The following is an 18,028-nucleotide window of genomic DNA, read 5'->3' on the forward strand; positions in this document are numbered from 1 at the left end:
CACCTTCGCTCCTCGTTGGGTTCGACACTCTTATTTATCGAAAGTACTACGATACACCCCCTATACTTGTGGGTCATCACCGGGCCGGTACTCCACGGTGAAGTCGAAGCCGAAGAGCTTGCTGATCCACTGGTGCTGCGGAACTGTGGAGAGGCGCTGGTCCAGCAAGAACTTGAGGCTGCAGTGGTCCGTCCGCCGAGATGACGTGGCCCAAGTATGCGACGGAGGTTGTGCCAAACGAGCACTTCGAGCGCTTGAGGTGGAGACGATGCGCTCGAAGCTCGTTGAAGACGATGGCGACGTGCCGTAGATGCTCCGCCCACGATGCACTGTAGATGAGAATATCATCAAAGAAAACAAGCACAAAACGGCGTAAATAGGGGCTGAGCACGTCATTCATCAACGCCTGGAATGTTGCCGGCGCATTAGAGAGGCCGAACGGCATCACCAGGAACTCGAAGTGGCCGTGTGCGTGCGGAACGCCGTCTTCGGGACATCATCCGGATGCATCCGCACCTAGTGGTAGCCCGAGCGCAGGTCGAGCTTGGTGAAGAAGCGCGCCCCGTGTAGCTCGTCCAAGAGCTCGTCCACGACCGGGATGGGGAACTTGTCCTTGGACGTCACTGCGTTGAGCACGCGGTAGTCGATGCAGAAACGCCACGTGCCGTCGGGCTTGCGCACCAAGAGCACCGGCGCCGAGAAGGGTGATGTCGAAATCCGGATGATGCCACGGGCCGGCATGACCGCCACCGGCGGTCGAGCTCGCCCTTCTACGGTCGGGGGTAGCGGTACGGGCGTACGGCGACGGGCGGCGTACCGGCAGCAGGTGGATGCGGTGATCGCAGGCCCGCGCCGGAGGTAGGCCCTGTGGCTCGGTGAAGATGTCGCTATGTTGCTGCAGAAGGTCGTCCAAGAGCGGATGCGTCTCATCGAGGGCGGCAGCCATCAGCGCAAGCTGCGGCGCCGGTGGCCCGGAACTGCCGAGGCCCATCCACTGGACGCGGCGGCCACCCGCGCGCCAGAAGATGAGGGACAGCGCGTCGAAATCCCAGAGGATGGGCCCGAGGGTGGACAGGAAGTCGATGCCGAGGATGAAGTCGTAGCAACCCAAGTTGATGCTGACGGCTGTAGTGCGAGTCGGCGCATGGCGTCGCCGGCTAGGAAGTTGTGCGTCGAGCCCGTGTCAACCAGGGCGGTGAGGCGCTCCCCGCTGATCGTCACCGGCAGGAGCATGGTCTTCGCCGTCTTGATGCCTGCCAATGCGTGGAGGGAGACGACGAAAGCCTTCGCGTCGACCGGCCCATAGGTAGTGGCGCCGGCTCGGAAGCGGCCCGGTGTCAAGCTCGGGGTAAGTGTCTCGCCGTCCTCGTCATCGGCCGGTCTCCAAATAGAACAGGCGAGCGCACGTGTGACCCGGTGCGTACTGCTCGTCGCAGTTGAAGCATAAGCCCTTGCGGCGCCGCTCGAGCTGCTCGGCCGTCGTCAGGCGACGGAAAGGTCGTGTAGGCGCTGCAGGGGTCGTCGCGGCAGCCGGCAGCGCCGGGCGCGCCGGGGCCGTCTGGGCAGGGCGTGACAGAGGGCGAGCTTCGCTGCCCTGGAAGGACTGCTGAATGGCGAGGGTGCGCTGCTCGTACGCCCGGGCGTAGTACATGGCGGTCTGCAGGTCCGGCGGCTCGCGCATCTCCACGTTGACCCGGATGTGGTCGGGAAGGCCCCCCACGAAGAGCTCGGCGCGCTGACGAGCCGAGACGCCGGGGGCATGGCACGCCAACGGCCGGAAGCGATCGGCGAAGTCTCGCACCGACGAGGTGAGCTGCAGGCGCCCCAACTCGGCGAGGCGACTCCCGTGTACCGGGGGTCCGAACCGGAGGAGGCACAGGTCGCGGAAGCGCTCCCACGGCGGCATCGCGCCCTCGTCCTGCTCGAGAGCGTAGTACCACGTCTCCGCTGCCCCCGGAAGAATTGCTCGCACTGGTTGAGCCAGTTGAGGGGGTCCGTGGCACCATCATAGGTGGTGAACTCCAACTTGGTGTAGCGCGGTGGTTGCTGAGCGGGCGGCGCGGCGACGAAGGTCGGGGCCGGCGCGGTAGGGGGCGAGTAGACAGCGCTTCCCCCCGCATAAGGGTCGCCGTAGCCGCTGAAGCCACCGAAGGGGGAGGCCGCGGTGTACGCCGCCGGTGGAGGCACGGTCGGCTGGGCGGGGGCTGGTGTGAAGACCGGTGCGTCCACCCATGAGGGCCGCTGGGACGGCGACGCCGGCCACTTGATGTTGGTGATGGGGACGCCCTGGTTCGAGGCCGGGGCCGGTGGAGGCGGCGCGTGTGGCGCGGGCGGGGGTGGCGGCGGCGGTGGTGGAGCGGTCACGGTGGGCAACAGCCCGTGCGTCACCTGCAGGAACGTCCGCATATTGGTGACCGCCATGGTGAGGTCGCGGACGGCCGCAGACAATTCCGCCGGCGAGAGGACGGGGGGCGGCTCGGCGCCCGGCGCGACGTGCGCGGCGGCGGTGGAGGCCGGCGGCGTCTCGGAGGTGGCAGCGATGATGGCGGAGGGCTGGCCCGAAGACATGATCGCAATCGAGGAATCTGATACCAAATTGGTAGAGACTCGGGGTCTACCAGGCCTGGGACGTAGGTTGTAGGGGTGGAAGTGCACAGAACGCGGGGGAGGAAGGCGGCGCGGCGGCCGGCCCGCCGTCGTGAGGGAGGGAGGCGGCGCGAGTGGGAGGCGGCGGCTAGGGTTTGGAACGCCAACTCCTCAGGGAGTTGGCAATAATAGATTGATTATTGCTTGTTCTTTCACGTAGCTATTACAGGGATATATATAGGCTAATGACATAAAGATAAATGGGCTAAGCCCCTAATTTAGGCCCACTGATGGGCTTCCTCCTGCTATAGGCCAAACCGGTCATAACACGCCACCTGACGGCTCCATATTCCCCGCAGCAGAACGACATCGTCAAGCGGCGCATTCAGATGATTGTGAGCATGGCCCGCATTATCCTAAAGGCCAAGAGAGTCCCCAGTAAGTTCTCGGGTGAGGTGGTGTCGGCGGCTGTGTTCATTTTGAACAGGTCGCCAACTAAGAGTGGACGACATGACGCCATTCGAAGCCTAGCATGGTCGGAAGCCGGACGTGCATTTCATGTGCATGTTCGGCTGTGTGGTGCACGTTAGAGACCTGGCCCGGGCTGAAGAAGCTCGACGATCGGCCGATGATCTTCATGAGATACGAGGCCAGCACGAAGGCCTATCAGGCCTTTGACCCGGCTATAGGCCAAATCCACATCATCCGCGGCATTGTGTTTGATGAGAGCGCGCACTGAGACTGGAGCTCTCCGAATCGTCGGTGAACATCTTCGGAACGGAATCGGTCGTGGTTGAGCACATGGTGCTCGAACGACCAGGAGACAAGAGCGAGGATCCTGCATCCGACTTACCGTCACCACTGGCTCCACCACCAGGGAGTGCGACTCCGCCAGGCGGCTCACCCCAGGGCACCCGACTGCAGAGCCCCGGACTACGGCTGCCATTGGCGTAGAATTCGTCACACCACCATCGAGATACGCGAATACGCTTGATGCAAAAGACGACTCGGCGCTCGAGCCTCGGTTCCGCACCCTGCAGAACATGCTCGATGCTCGTCTGGCTATGGAGCCGAACGAGGAACTTCACTTCCTCGCCGCTGAGGAGCCCGGCTCATTCAGTGAGACGAAGTCCGACGCTAGCTAGAGGCATGCGACGGAGGAAGAAATGGAGGCTATCAAGGAGAACTCGACCTGACCCCTTACCACCTTACCACCAGGTCACCGTGCAATTAGCCTGAAGTGGGTGTACAAGGTAAAGAATAATATGCACCGCGCGCTCCATAAGCACAAGGCTCGCCCCGTATCGAAGGGTTACGAACAGCAGCACCAGAACGACTACGACAAAGTCTTCGTCCCCATGGCCGGACTCGAGTCCGTCTAGCTCCTACTGGTTCTGGCTGCAAGTGCTAGGTGGGATGTTGACCACATGGACGTCAAGTCAACCTTAATCAACAGTGAGTTGGAGGAAGAGGTGTATGTGCAGCAACCACCCGGCTTCGCTGCAACCGGGAAGGAGCAACTAGTGCTTCGACTGGACAAGGCGCTCTACAACCTCAAGAAGGTGCCAAGGGCAGGGAATACCAAGCTCGACTCATGCCTCGTCAAGCTCGACGTCGCGCAATGCAAGTCGGAGCACAACATGTACGAGCGAGGCGCAGCCCTGATCGACTCTTAGTCAGAGTATACGTCGACGACTTGGTGATCACCAGCTTTGACTCCAGTGATATCAACAAGTTCAAGCTAGAGATGAAGAGCTTGTTCCAGATGTCCGACCTCGGAGTGCTGAGCTACTACCTCGGCATCAAGGTGCAACAAGGGCTAAGCGGATGGCCAGGTCTATGCCCTGAAATTGTTGGAGAAGGCGTGGATGGCCAGGTCTAACTCCTGTCATGTGCCCATGGAGTCGCGCTTCAAGCTGTCCAAGTACAACACACCCCCGCGACTGATGCGACCGAGTACCGAAGCATATTTGAGAGCCTCTGGTACTTGGTACACACCCAACCGAATCTGTCCTCAGCTGTCGGATTCGTTTCGCGCTTCATGGAGGCTCCAGCAAAGCAGCACCTCGCTGCCGTGAAGCACATCCTACGCTACATCGCCGGGTCCGTGCGACTTGGGTTTAGATACGGCAGAAGCTCAGGTGCACCATGCATAGTCGAGTACAGCGACAACGACTTGGGTGGCGGCATCGGCTCACGCAAGAGTACGTCCGTCACACTGTTCTTTCAGGGCAGCACCACCGCATATGGACCAAAACGGACATAATGGCTGTCTGAAATACAGTGGCCCGTTGGAGGTGGCCTAAATAATCGCAGGTATTCTATACTTCTAATGTAGCAACAATAGTTCCTGAAGATATTAAGCAGTTGATAATAGTGACTCACCATTATAGCATCAAGCCCACAACCAATCTTATCTTCTGCACGTGGATGGTAAGCAAGAAGCTTTTCTACAATAATAATTTCGTCCTTTGAAGTAACACATTCACCATCTCCATATCTGCATAGACACAGGAAGTAAAAGTGTCAATTTGCAGTAAATTAGCAGACAAATTTACAATCTTTTCACTTGGTAACTTATAGTGAGGATGGAGGGACTTTTTTTGAGGATGGACTTTGGTACTCCCTAAGAAAAGAAATATATTGGCATCTGGTTAAAACAAATGTGTATTATCATATTCACAATTGTTAAAACAAATGAGAAAAGAAAAAGAATGTTCAAACCAGTGAATCTTATTCCATTAGTATTATCATATTTATAAGATAGTCATGTACCACGTGAGCCAACCCCTTATACCCAAGGTGGAAAAGGTAGATCTATGAAACCAATATGTTTTCGAGTTATATGTCTAATAGTACAGAGATCAATCTAATAGATACGCATTAATTAAAGAGATAAAACATCTAGCAAAAGACCTTATTAATCTTCCTCATCCTTAACATGGTCTCTTGAGTATACAGTACCTATCATGCTAAGTTTTACCACCATTCACGAGCATCTCAATGCACAAGACAGTTGCAGCTTAAACTGGGGATCAATTGGTATTGACTATAGTAGAACCCACTTTTATAAAGATTACTGGAGTCTATTTCGATTATGGTACAAGATTTAATAATCGACCCATAGGATTGGATGAAAAGACCGTATCTAAGATAAAAAAAAAAGGTTTCATCATCTCTCCTCATTAGTTATACGCTACACAGACAAAATCTGACGTGTGTGCTAAGAGATGGCGCTATGGTGGAGCATTGGGAGCGGCTTTAGCAAGATGCTCTGCCTGGCCCACCACTCAGCACAAAGGAGCAGTGTCATAAGTCTGCCTGCATTTATTTTTTAAGAAAACGCATGAGGTCCGCCTACATGAGCACATTCTTACCCACTAACGCCATAAACTCGATGGCATGATTCCATTCTGACTCTAAACCTGATTGCTCTGACCTCATAGCTGCTCACCTCTTCGCACTATATGGTTTCTCTTTTTTCTGGCTGTAAGTTGTTTCTTTTCTCTTCTGTTTGTTGCTCAATGCTGAGTACAAAACACATTAGATTGGAAAAATAATACTTGCTCGGTGTAAATCTGTGGTACCACTAAGATATTGCTATATTATTGCACATAATCGCATTAGTTTGGTTATGCCATTTTGTCTATACCGTACTGGAAAATACGGTATTTACCGGTCCTTATGGAAATTCTCTTTTTTCAGTTTGTTACTGTATCTAATTTCAGTTACCATATTAAAAAAATTACTTAGAAAACATATTTACAAAATTCACTCATGTAACGTTCAACCTGATATTTCACATTCTAGTCAGCTCAAATTTAAACGCTGCAATGTTCATACCTTCCTAATTTGATCTGAATGGTGATAGACTCATAGATATAAATTTCCTATTACAAGTGAAACATGGATTTACCACTGTGGACCATCTTGACTCTTATTGATGGGACCTGCACACCGATAGGGCTTTTTCTGTTCACTCCATGTATTCGAACTTAATGAATGTGTAGGTTCATTTTAGGTCGAAACACTTATGGCGACTCAAATTACCGTCATAATCAAAGTGTTCCTTTGGTTTCTATGCCCAGGATTATCCTCACCAAGATAATTTGATCAAACTAAATCAGCGGGACACATGAGACACATCTTGTCTTGAAAAAAAATCCCCATCCAACATTTATTTATTTTATTGTGGTTAGCACACATTATTTGGCACGTTGTGTATTTACTATTTAGAATTCACCATCACTACATCTAGTAGTATTTAAAATATTTTTGGGTCATGGCTACATAGGTGGAAAAGCCTTTATGAGCACTTACTATGGTCAGGGCTGCAGCGGTGTTTTGGTCCATATAGCTATGTAGAAATGATGTTGTGTGTGAAAAGAAAGAAGTTCATTCTGAGATGGCTTAACTTGGCACCGAGGGCTAGGTGGCTATGGTTGAATCAAGTTGACAACATGAGGCCCTGGGCCGAATTCTACACAGAGGCTCCAGCGGAGTCCCTATCATTGTTTATGGCGGCATCAAACGTCGCCGTGGGCGCACATGAGACGCATCTTGTCTTGAACAAAAATCCCCATCCAACATTTATTTATTTTATTGTGGTTAGCACACATTATTTGGCACATTGTGTATTTACTATTTAGAATTCACCATCACTACATCTAGTAGTATTTAAAATATTTTTGGGTCATGGCTACATAGGTGGAAAAGCCTTTATGAGCACTTACTATGGTCAGGGCTGCAGCGGTGTTTTGGTCCATATAGCTATGTAGAAATGATGCTGTGTGTGAAAAGAAAGAAGTTCATTCTGAGATGGCTTAACTTGGCACCAAGGGCTAGGTGGCTATGGTTGAATCAAGTTGACAACATGAGGCCCTAGGGCTCCAGCGGAGTCCCTATCATTGTTTATGGCGGCATCAAACGTCGCCGTGGGTGCCATGGCTTCCGCATTGTTCTGGAAGAACTGTTGGCTGGACAGGCTCTGCACACAGGATCTGGCACCCTGCATTTGTGCACACGTCTTATCTAGGGCCAAGGGCACTCGCCGAGTGAGGGTTTGTGACTCTCGGACGTTGGCCAGACCAAGAGCCAAAATCTATCAACAATTCATGTCGCTATCAAGCAGGTTAGAGCGCGTGGTTTTGATTGAGTGGGCAAAGAACGGCATCTTGTCGGCTTGATTCGCACAAGAGGCCTTCTTTTGTCGGGAGTCACGTGGTTGGCGTGAAACATCCAACAGGTTGGCGAGTCGTGGTTTGCCACACCAGCCAGCATGGCGCTTCTTTGACCAACATGTAGTGTGGTTTGAGGAGATGGGAGCGTGGGTTAAAGCGGTCAGGTGCCATTGGCGGACGAGCGCCTGGCTTATCTGTCGGTCGCTATACCTCAAATCGCAGTCGATTGGTGCTCTAGGAGCCCCCTGAGGCAAAGAAATGACATCATTTTCAACCACGTTCTTTCAGTGTTGACTGCTCTCACTGGGTAGTGTAGAAGGGGGAGGCCTCGTGCCCAGCAAACGTTCTCCATCGCGATCTGTTTTGCTCTGTGGCCTGTTGAACATTAGTTGAGTACTTTTCTCCTTCTGCTTTGCTCAGTAGACTGTCGGCATGATGGCGAGATTGCGACACAATGTCGACTCGACTATCTAAGACACTTCTTCATATGATACACATACTTGTGCATATTTTCTAGTAAAAAAAGCAAGCTACTGTTATTTCGCAACTGGAGCTCATCATGAGCCTCTAAGGGCATCCCAGCTGTGTCCCACAAGCGGCGACCGGATGGGGGTGCTGGCAAGTGTTGCTGCTTTTGGGGGGCACCTCTGCCCAGTGGCATCCCTCAAACGGCCGATCCGGCTAAGGTTTTTTAGCTTTTTTTTTAATTCGCCCATGTTTCTAAATAATCTAATATAGTTTAGAACTAAATAATTTAGCACACAAATAAATAGTTTTACAATAAATAAATAGTTTAGAACACAAAAACAAATAGTTCAGCACACAAATAACTCATACAATTCAAATCAACTAGTCTCTTTTGAGCCTCCAAAGATGCTCGACAAGATCATTTTGCAGTTGTTAATGAGTATCGATGCCACGGATTTCCGTATGCATGGCGAGAAAAGCAGCAAAATCTGCAAGCACCTGATAATCAGTCTCGGCAAGACGACACTGGCCATCATACGGTTGATCATCCATGGCTGGATTCTTGCGGTGACTCTCGATGATCATGTTGTGCAAGAACACGCAAGCATCTCTCTTCTTGAGACCAATAAGAGCACGATACCCAACAATAGAAAGTCGAGCTCGTAGCATACCAAATGTCCTCTGTACATCCTTCTTACAACTCTTTTGTCACGAAGCAAAGTGAGACTTCTTTTAGACCTAGAGGATTGATGATTGTCTTCACAAATGTCAACTATTTTGGATAGATGTCATCGGCTAGGTAGTACCTATTGGTATATTGGTGATCATTGATCTCATAGTTGCAAGGTGGAGCGTGGCCTTAAACAAATCTAGCCAACACCGAAAAGCGTGCCGAAATCCAAAGGTCCTGGCCGGCTACAGCTGCAAGTACCACACTGCAATATCTATGATGCTCTTTATACAAACCTTGCCATGCAAATGGACAATTCTTCCATGATCAGTGCATGCAATCGATGATTCCCAGCATCCCATGAAATTCTCTAGCTTCATTTGGAGTTGTCTCCTCTGCATTTAGCCCTCTCAAATAGTGTGGCCCAAACTTCCCGACCACTGCCCTATAAAATCTGTACATGGATTCATGAGCTGTTGACTCAAGTGACTCAAACATACCTAGGTACTCATTTTTTACATCTCCTCTCATCTTTTGGATCTCTAGAAACTCCATATGCAAGCATCCTCATTGTCGCAATGCATTTTTGAATTGATGAGAAGCCTACATCTTTCTTCATCGCGAATTAGCTATGGAACTCTCTCACACCATGTGGTATCGTCATGAACAAATCCTTGTTCATCCTAAACCCCCGGCGGGAATTCTTTGGGGTAAATGTAGGATTCTTCGACGAAATAGTTGGTGTAGAGCATCGCATGATCCTCCATTCTCTGCCTTGGTTTCCTTCTCTCACACTTTGAACCTCCACATTTGGGAGCGGCGTTCTCGTCCTCTTGTAAGTGTTCCTCATCATCGACGTTGGCATTGGCGCTCCCCTCCGTGAACAGATGCATCATCATCTCGCCGTCGCCACCAAATCTACAGAAAAAACAAGGAATCAATGAATTGAATGGCGGCCGAGAGGGGCAAAAGCCATCACAGGCATACGACCAAACACCTTGCGAGCATGGCAGGCTTGCGAGATCGCAACACCTTCTGCGTGGAGGATGGACGGCGATGCAGGAGAAGAGGCGATAGGGGAAAGGCGGTCGGCATAGGCGAGGTGGCTCGTTGACAGCTGGCACCAGAATAGGCGGCAACGGCGGTGGAGATTTCGCAGGGTGGGAGCATCCTCGAGGAAGAGGGGAGGCGATGTGAAGGTTGGAATGGGTTAGGTCCCTGGCATGTGGAACCCGACTATTTGTATCCTACGTGGCTTCGGTCGCGACTCCCGTCTATTGGGCAGCGCCCGTCTAGTGGTGGGGGCTAGCCTATGGGCGCTAGACAGGCTATTGGGCAGCGCCGGACAAAAAAATGGTTTGGGGATCGTAGCTGAGCGCGGATTTTTGTCCGGCGCACCCCAAACCCTTTGAAGGCCGGTTTGAGGGACATGGCTGGAGATGCCCTAAGCTCCATAGAAATAGGGAGGTGTGGTCGCTCCAGGCTCATATCATTGTGTGGGACCTATCGTCAAAGGATCATCATCCCTTCCCCTAGATCCCTCCATATCGTCTCTCCCGCGTTCCAACACAAATTGGCGTCGTTTTACCACGTCCATATTTCTCACCCACATCGCCCTCACAGTTGTCTTTCCGCACATGACATGACAACCACCACAGACGGAGCAAGCACAACAAGCGTGCGATCAATGTTGAGGGAACAACAGCAGGGATTGCGAGACGACCAAGGGACAACAACAATGCTTCGTATGAGAGGAATGCCATAGGTCGGAGTTGAGCATCGGTGCATCCGGAGGGACGCATCCCGGATTTCTCACAACCTGCGAGCACCTTAGGTGCACTTCCATGGTGCAACGCCCTTCTATGCGTGCCAACTAAACTAGGATCTGACATGAGAAACGAGTAAACGACCAGTGTGGTGCTGAACTCGCCATGCGACACCTCCCAACCTTTTTGTCAGTTGTTCCCATCTCCTCCATACTCCTTCCCCACTGTGATTGCGATGACACTTCATGCAGCAGGTTCTTCATTAAGTTTGTTGTGTGGCTGAATCGACAGAGATGGAGGCACTTCATCTGTCCCAAAACTCCCATTGATTTTGAAAGTAAGTATGGTAAGTGGTTCTCCTAATGCACGTGCTCTACCTCAACTAAAGTACCTCATATATGTTTTAGGCTTGTTCTATAACAAGTTAACAACTCCCTCTATTCAAAACAATTGAAGACCTAGCTATGTCAAAATTACCTTAAGTTTGACCAAGTCCATAGAAATCTATACCTAATAATAAAGGGAGAAACGTTTCCATGGTTTGGTCCGTCGATTTACGCTTTTTTCCGTCCTCCTTTACGTCTTCGTCCGTTCCTTCCTGTGCTCCTTTCGATGCCTTTGTACATCCCGTGTTTTGTTTTTCTGGAGACCGATCAGTGCTAGAAAAGAGAAAGAAAAACGCGTACGGACCCCGTCTCCATGTCACACACGATTGCCGAGCGAATCAGAGAAGATACCCGATCAGAGCTTTCCTATACGTACGTTAGTCTAGGCTCTCGTGAAAGGAAACAATTCCACATCGACCCGGTTTAGGCTTCTCGTAGCTTCCACCCAGGTGGTTGCCTATAATCATGATTTAGGAGAAGAGATCGATCACCACGAAAACGAGGAGTGTTTCTGCCACACGGCTGGGTCACAACCACGCGACGAACCCGAAAACGAGGGGACGAGATATACAGCCACCAAAACGACGAGACTGATGAACACGAGGGCACGCGCGATTCATCTTGGTTTCGGCACCCCGATCATGGACGCCCGACCAGGTAGCATAGAACGTCAGCTTCGCCGCTGCCTGAGCTCCTGCTAGCACGCCATGGAAAAAGAGGGCTTGAAGAACAGAGAGACCAGCAGAGCGACGAGAGGGGAGGCCGCTTCTGTAACAGCCATGGACGCGGTGGTGGAGATCTCGCCGAGGTGGAACTAGAGGCGACCGTGTACTTCTAGCTGTGGCCGCCATCGTCGACTTGTTGTGGTCCACCGCTGCCCCAAGTGGTATCCTCTGTCCTCCCTCGCGAAGTTGTCAGAATCAAAGCTATGTGCAGAGCTGCGCTCATAGATGAAGCCCGGAAGGTGTTACTTTGTATGCTGCTTAGATATTTGATGTCGTGGTCTGCTCGAGGGATATGAGATATGAGAGAGAAACCTGAGGCAATGCTCTCCGTAATTCTGAAATATAGGTATCTACAAGATCTCTTTCTATGCAATTCTTTGCTAAGTCTGTACGGGAGAGGTGGTCAAGTTAACTTGGCTAAGAATTTATTGTTTTCACAATAAGGTGAGATAAAAAAAAAATTGACATGTGAGTCAAAATGCGAAGAATTTTTTTTATTGTTAGTTACATGTGGGCAGAGCCATCACCCATTTGCTAATCATATGACCGCCGCCAAGGCCGCTATTTCCGGCGAATACATCACCATGTTGGCTTGTTCTGTCAACCCATTCTTGCTATTTTGTTTCTCTTCTAAATGTGGATAGGGTGCGAGCGTCTAGAGTTGCATCGTGTAACAATTGTGAATCAGTATGTCCGATTGCTGCCTCCCAACACCGTCGCCGAGTTGCATCAATGCGTTCTAAAGCGTTCGATCACCACGGCATGGCACTGGCATCACGAGATAAGTGATCTAGAGTAGATATGTTCTCCATCGAATTAAATCTATTTGAAAATTTACCCGGTGCAACGCACGGGCACTTTTGCTAGTCAATATCTATAACACTAAATTAGATTAATCATATAATATATTTTTCACACTGCACATATTTATGTTTTGGGCGTTAGCACAGTTGTCTATAGATTTGGTAAAACTTAGAGAAATTTCACTTGGGACTAATTTAAAACATCAATTAATTTGGAATGAGGGGAGTACTACATAGCTAGAACAGTTTCTCACATTGACATGTAATATCTTAATACCCATGTGCTGGCGCGGAACAATAAATATCAATGGAAATGAATTACCTTTATGATTGTATAAACGGCAATTAGCAGTCTAGCACTGCAAGTTTTTTCAGATGTCGCCTACATTGGCATGTTGCAGCTACAAAAGTAGTTTCGTGTTTCATATACTAATATGAAGTGGGAAACAGCCAAACAGGGGACGGGAGGGGGGGGGGGGGTACCTGTCGGAGTGGAGGATATCTTTGATGAGCTGCACGACGGGTTCGATGTCGCGGAGGATTTCCGCCTGCGCTTCCCTCCAGGGCAGCTGGGACTCAGGCTCGGCCAGCTTCGACGCCAGCGGCCGTGCGGGGGGAGGGGGCGCGTCGGAGGTGGTGGAGCATGATAGAAGGCGGCGGGGATGCAGGGCCGGCGCAGAGCATGGTGCCTCCCGGCCGCGGAGGAGCATAGGGGCGGCGGCGCGGACGAGAGCGGCGGCCAAAGCCATGTCCCCGTGTGTGGTGGTGTGGTGGTTGGGTGCGGGAGGGACTGAATGGTGAAGGTGAACGCGTGGTCACATGTCAAACTAAGAGCATCTCCAACACACGCACTATATATAGACCGGGCGGCATAAAAACGACCAATAGGCGCGGTAAACGGCGCGGCGCTGTAAAATTTTTAGGGCGCGCGGCATTTTGCACAATCCGGAGCGGCATATCTGGCGCGTCGGCTACAGCGCGCGGCAACGCTCGTCCAAGCGCGAAAAAGCCAACGGCTGGAAATTTCCTCCCCCCGCGCCCGCGCCCTCATTTCCCCACCTACCGCCGGCGCGAAATCCGGCCGCGCCGGCCCCCGCTCGCGCGCGCCGCCGCGTCGTAGATCCGCGTCGCCCGCACCTCCTCCTGGCAGCGGCGGACGCTCCGACGCACTCGTGTCGCTCGCGCCGCCGCCCGGCGACGAGTTGTAGTCGGCGCTCCTTCTCCGCCGGCCCCCTTCGCGCCGCCGTCGCGTTCTACTCCGCGCAGGCGTCGACATGTCGTCCTCGTCGTCCTCGAGCTTGCTAGCAACATGGCGCGCCCATGGTGCTCGCCCATTTGCTCGCAAGGTATGAACCTCCACCGGTCGGCCTCTATTACTCGCCAATTAGCTACAATAGTTCATAGTGAAGTAATTTTATACATATGTTTGTAGAGTTCATCATATGATTCATCGGATGACGAGTTCGACCAAGAAGAAGAGGAGAACATATCGATAGTATTAGCATACCGCGCCGTTAAGAGGCCAAAATTTGGTGGATCGGTGTTCGGTAGACGAAGTTGTGGAGAGAAAGGATTGAAGGGCATGAGAAGTTGATGCGGTCGTATTTCAATGAGAATCCGATTTTCCCCGAAAGCTATTTTCGGCGGCGTTTCCGGATGAGTCTCAACTTGTTCAGGCACATTGCAACGGAGGTCACCAAATATGATCGCTTCTTTGAGCAAAGGAGGAATGCCGCCGGAGAACTTGGACATAGCACATATCAAAAGGTGACCGCCGCCTTGCGTATGTTGGCATATGGTATACCGGCGGATCTTATTGATGATCATTTGGCCATGGGAGAGAGCACTTCTATCTTGTGTGTGAAGCGCTTTGTCGTTGCAATTGTCAATGTCTTTGGCTCCACATACTTGAGAGCCCCCAATGCTCAAGACACGGCAAGGCTTTTGGAGATCAACGCCAACCGGGGTTTCCGGTATGCTTGGTTCCATTGATTGTATGCATTGGAGTTGGAAGAATTGTCCAGCGGCATGGCATGGACAATTCAAAGGCTACAAGAAGGATGCCACCATAGTACTTGAAGCGGTGGCCGACCAAGAGACTTGGATATGGCATGCTTTCTTTGGAATGCCCGGATCTTGCAATGACATCAATGTTCTTCAACGGTCACCACTAATGACAATACTTGCAATGCGGGAAGGTCCATTGGTGGAGTTTGAAGCAAATGGCCACAAGTACAACTATGGCTACTTCCTCGCCGACGCCATATATCCAAGGTGGCAAACATTTGTGAAGCCAATTATTCAACCAAAAGGTAAGAAGCAAACCCAATTCCACAATGCACAAGCGGCGGCTAGGAAAGATGTAGAGAGAGCATTTGGGATTTTGCAAGCCCAATTTGCCATTGTTAGAGGACCGGCTAGATTTTGGGACCAAGAATGCCTTTGGTATATCATGACCGCGTGTGTAATCATGCACAACATGATTATAGAGGATGATCGCGGAAAAGATGTGGATCATACCCACTACGACTTGATGGGGGTTCCCGTGCAAGTGAGGAGGTCCGCACATAGGATTGCTCGATTCATTGCCTCATACCATGCCATTCGGTGCAACGACACACATGATGAGCTTCAAAAAGATCTCATGGAAAAATGGTGGAATTGGAATGGACAACAATAGTTGCATATTTGTTGTATTTGTTTGAAAACTATGTGTTGTATTGTCTCAAAACCATGTTGTATTGTTGTATGTTGGACGTGTTGTATTTGGTGTGAAGTATTGTTGTGAACAATGTATTGTATTTGGATGGTACAATTTATGTGAATTTTTATATATTGTTTGATCTTGTTGGATGCATACTTGTGTGTGTTTCTTGTTTGCGCCGCGCCCGCGCGCTGCAAAATGGCGCGTCCGGCGGAGGTGGTATTTTACCGCGCCAACGCGCGCTGCAAAATGGCGCGTCCGGCGGGGGAGAAATCGCTCCGGCGCGCGGCAACGGTTTCCAGCGCGCAGAATCTGAGGTTTAGCGCGCCGCGATATAGCGCGCCTGCTGGAGATGCTCTAAGAGGGGAACATCTGCCATCTTCAATCGGGCGACGCATTTCGAACGCCCGTGATTGCGAGCGTCCGTTTGTCGACCCACGCGCGTCCGTTTGCGTTTGGGTATGCTTCCAGTGGGATGACCTATTTTTAGATTTGCAACATATTTAAAAAGCATAGAAACTGCTACATAAAAACTATACAAAGTAGTTGTAGAAACCTAGACTGCTTGCTGCCTGACGGCCCGGTCCCGTAGTTGCGTTCCTCCCTCATCTGCTTCTCCGCCGGCTGTCGTGCGGCCGCTAGGGCTCGGTGCGCCGCCGCGTCCTCTAGCAGGAACTGCCGCAGCCTCGCGTTCGTGGTGTCATCCTTGAGCGTCTCGAAGGAGTCGAATAACGCCCTCTGCTCCGCCGCCTTCTCCTCCGGGGTAGGCGCATCAGTGTCATCGGAATACCATGAGATATCGGAGTCGTCGTCCTCTGCGGCTGCGGCGGCCGCCACCCTGCGGCGTTCCATCTCGGCGTCGAACGCCATGTGGGCCGCCTGCTCCTCCTCTGCTTCCTCCTCCGCGAGAGCCAGGGCCTTGGCTTCCCTGACCAGGTCGAGGAGGCCGTCGGTGTTGTCGTCGTCGTCGAACTCCTCGTCGGAGCTTGAGGCTAGGGGAGGTGGAGTGGGAGGTGGAGGTGGAGGTGGAGGCGCGGCAACCGGGTCGCGGTTGGCGTTGCCCATGGTGGCAAAGGTGGAGGTTGAGCGGCAGCGGCGCTACGGTGGAGGTTGTGCGGCGGCTAGGGTTTAGTGTGGGAGGAGATGAGATGTGTGTGCCCCTGTTTATATAGGTCGGAGGCAGGCGACGGCCGCGGCACGCATGACATCGCCATTACTTCGTGCGCAGAGGTAGGCGACGGCCGCGCGCCACGTGAGGCATCGCCATTACGCGGCCGCAGACTGCCGAAGTGACGCCGCATACTGGCGCCGCTGAGAAGATGCATCAAGGTTGGGTCACTGCCAGACGGGCCCAACGAAACGTCCGCCAGACGCGAGCGGACACTTTCCGCATCCGCGCAGCGTCCGCAGAGATGCATCCGAGGCGCATATTTGGGCCAGGTTTGCGTCGCCGCGGATGGCCCGGTCACGATGCATCACCCCGCTAGAGGTGATACCCAACACATTTTTCGACCCGGCAAACGCAAAAGTCGCTCAACGTCCCCCGTTGAAGATGCCCTTACACATAAACCACCCATAATGAGGATGGAAAAGACTATAGATTATTTGAATTAAAAAAATTAAACAAAACATAGAAATTTGAATAAGGGCATCTCCAGCGGCGCGACGCAAACGGACGTTGAGCGACCGTTTGCGTCCGCCGGGCCGAAAAATGCGTCTGGCACTACCTCCAGCGGCGCGACGCATCGTGACCGGGCCCTCCGCTGCGATGCAAACCCGGCGCATATTTGCGCCTGGAATGCGTCTGCGCGGACGCGCAAAGTGTCCGCTCGCGTCTCCACCGGGCCCGCCTAGCAGCGAGCCTGTATCGAGGGCATCCCTTCCGCGGCCATCGCTTCCGCGACCATCGCTTCCGCGGTCAGCGCTTCCACGTCTGCGTCGCAGTCTTCGCCATCAATGTCGCGGCTGCCTCTTCTGCGCGCGCACTGGCGGGCGGCGGATGGGCTTCTACGCCGCCTTCAATGGCATCGTTTCCCGCGCGCGGCCGGCCTTAAAAGTTCACCGGCACCGTTCCTCCATCGCCCACGCCTCCACTCGCACCACCACCGCTGCAGCACCATGGGGAAGAAGAAGAACGACTTCGAGGCGTCCGGCAGCGGCACGAAGAAGGAGAGGAGCGGCCGGGCAGGGTGTCGCTGCCCGTCAGCGTGGGGAGGCTGATGCACGCGCACTGGACGCCGTGCAACACCTGGAGGGACGTGCACATGCCTGGCGGCTAGTGGCTCAGCTACCGCCGGGTGCCCATCCCTCCGGTGCCTGCGGTCGAGCCAGATAGGACCGCCGAGATCCGGCGAGGAGGCGGTACCTGCCGCCGGACCTCCGCGCCAATCCGGTGTACGCCATCGACTCCGATAGCTAGCGCATGTATCTCGTGTCTGAGAGGGCGGAGGAGGAGGGCGGGCTTCATGGGCGACAGTCCCTTCAACCGTCCACCGCCGCCTCATCCTCGAAGACAGCAGGCGCCGACGCCTGCGCAGTATGGCGACGATGACGACGAATACGACAACATCAACGACTGCATCGAGGCGCTGGCATACCACAACGAGGAGGTCAAGGACGACAGCGACGACTACGTCGCGGTCGTCTTCCAGGATTGGCAGCTGGCCATGGCGGAGGGCCGCGAGTTTGAGTTCCCGGGCAACATGACGGACGACGAGATGACGAAGCTCGGCGTCCTCGT

The 18,028-nt window shown here is 52.7% G+C and overlaps 1 protein-coding gene across 1 annotated transcript in view; it reads right to left on the reverse strand.

Annotated features, from left to right (window-relative positions):
- Positions 1-13,367, reverse strand: part of LOC124685192 (protein DCL homolog, chloroplastic-like) — a 31,273-nt gene extending 17,906 nt beyond the window's left edge. Inside the window, exons 1-2 of the mRNA XM_047219526.1 lie at positions 13,068-13,367; positions 4,972-5,086 (exon numbers count right to left, since the gene is read on the reverse strand). Coding sequence (XP_047075482.1) covers positions 4,972-5,086; positions 13,068-13,333 — 381 coding nt within the window. The 5' untranslated portion in view covers positions 13,334-13,367. The remainder of the gene's footprint in view (positions 1-4,971; positions 5,087-13,067) is intronic.
- Positions 13,368-18,028: the final 4,661 nt, after the last annotated feature.

This window comes from Lolium rigidum, chromosome 1, assembly GCF_022539505.1.
Source record: "Lolium rigidum isolate FL_2022 chromosome 1, APGP_CSIRO_Lrig_0.1, whole genome shotgun sequence".
NCBI lineage: Eukaryota > Viridiplantae > Streptophyta > Magnoliopsida > Poales > Poaceae > Lolium > Lolium rigidum.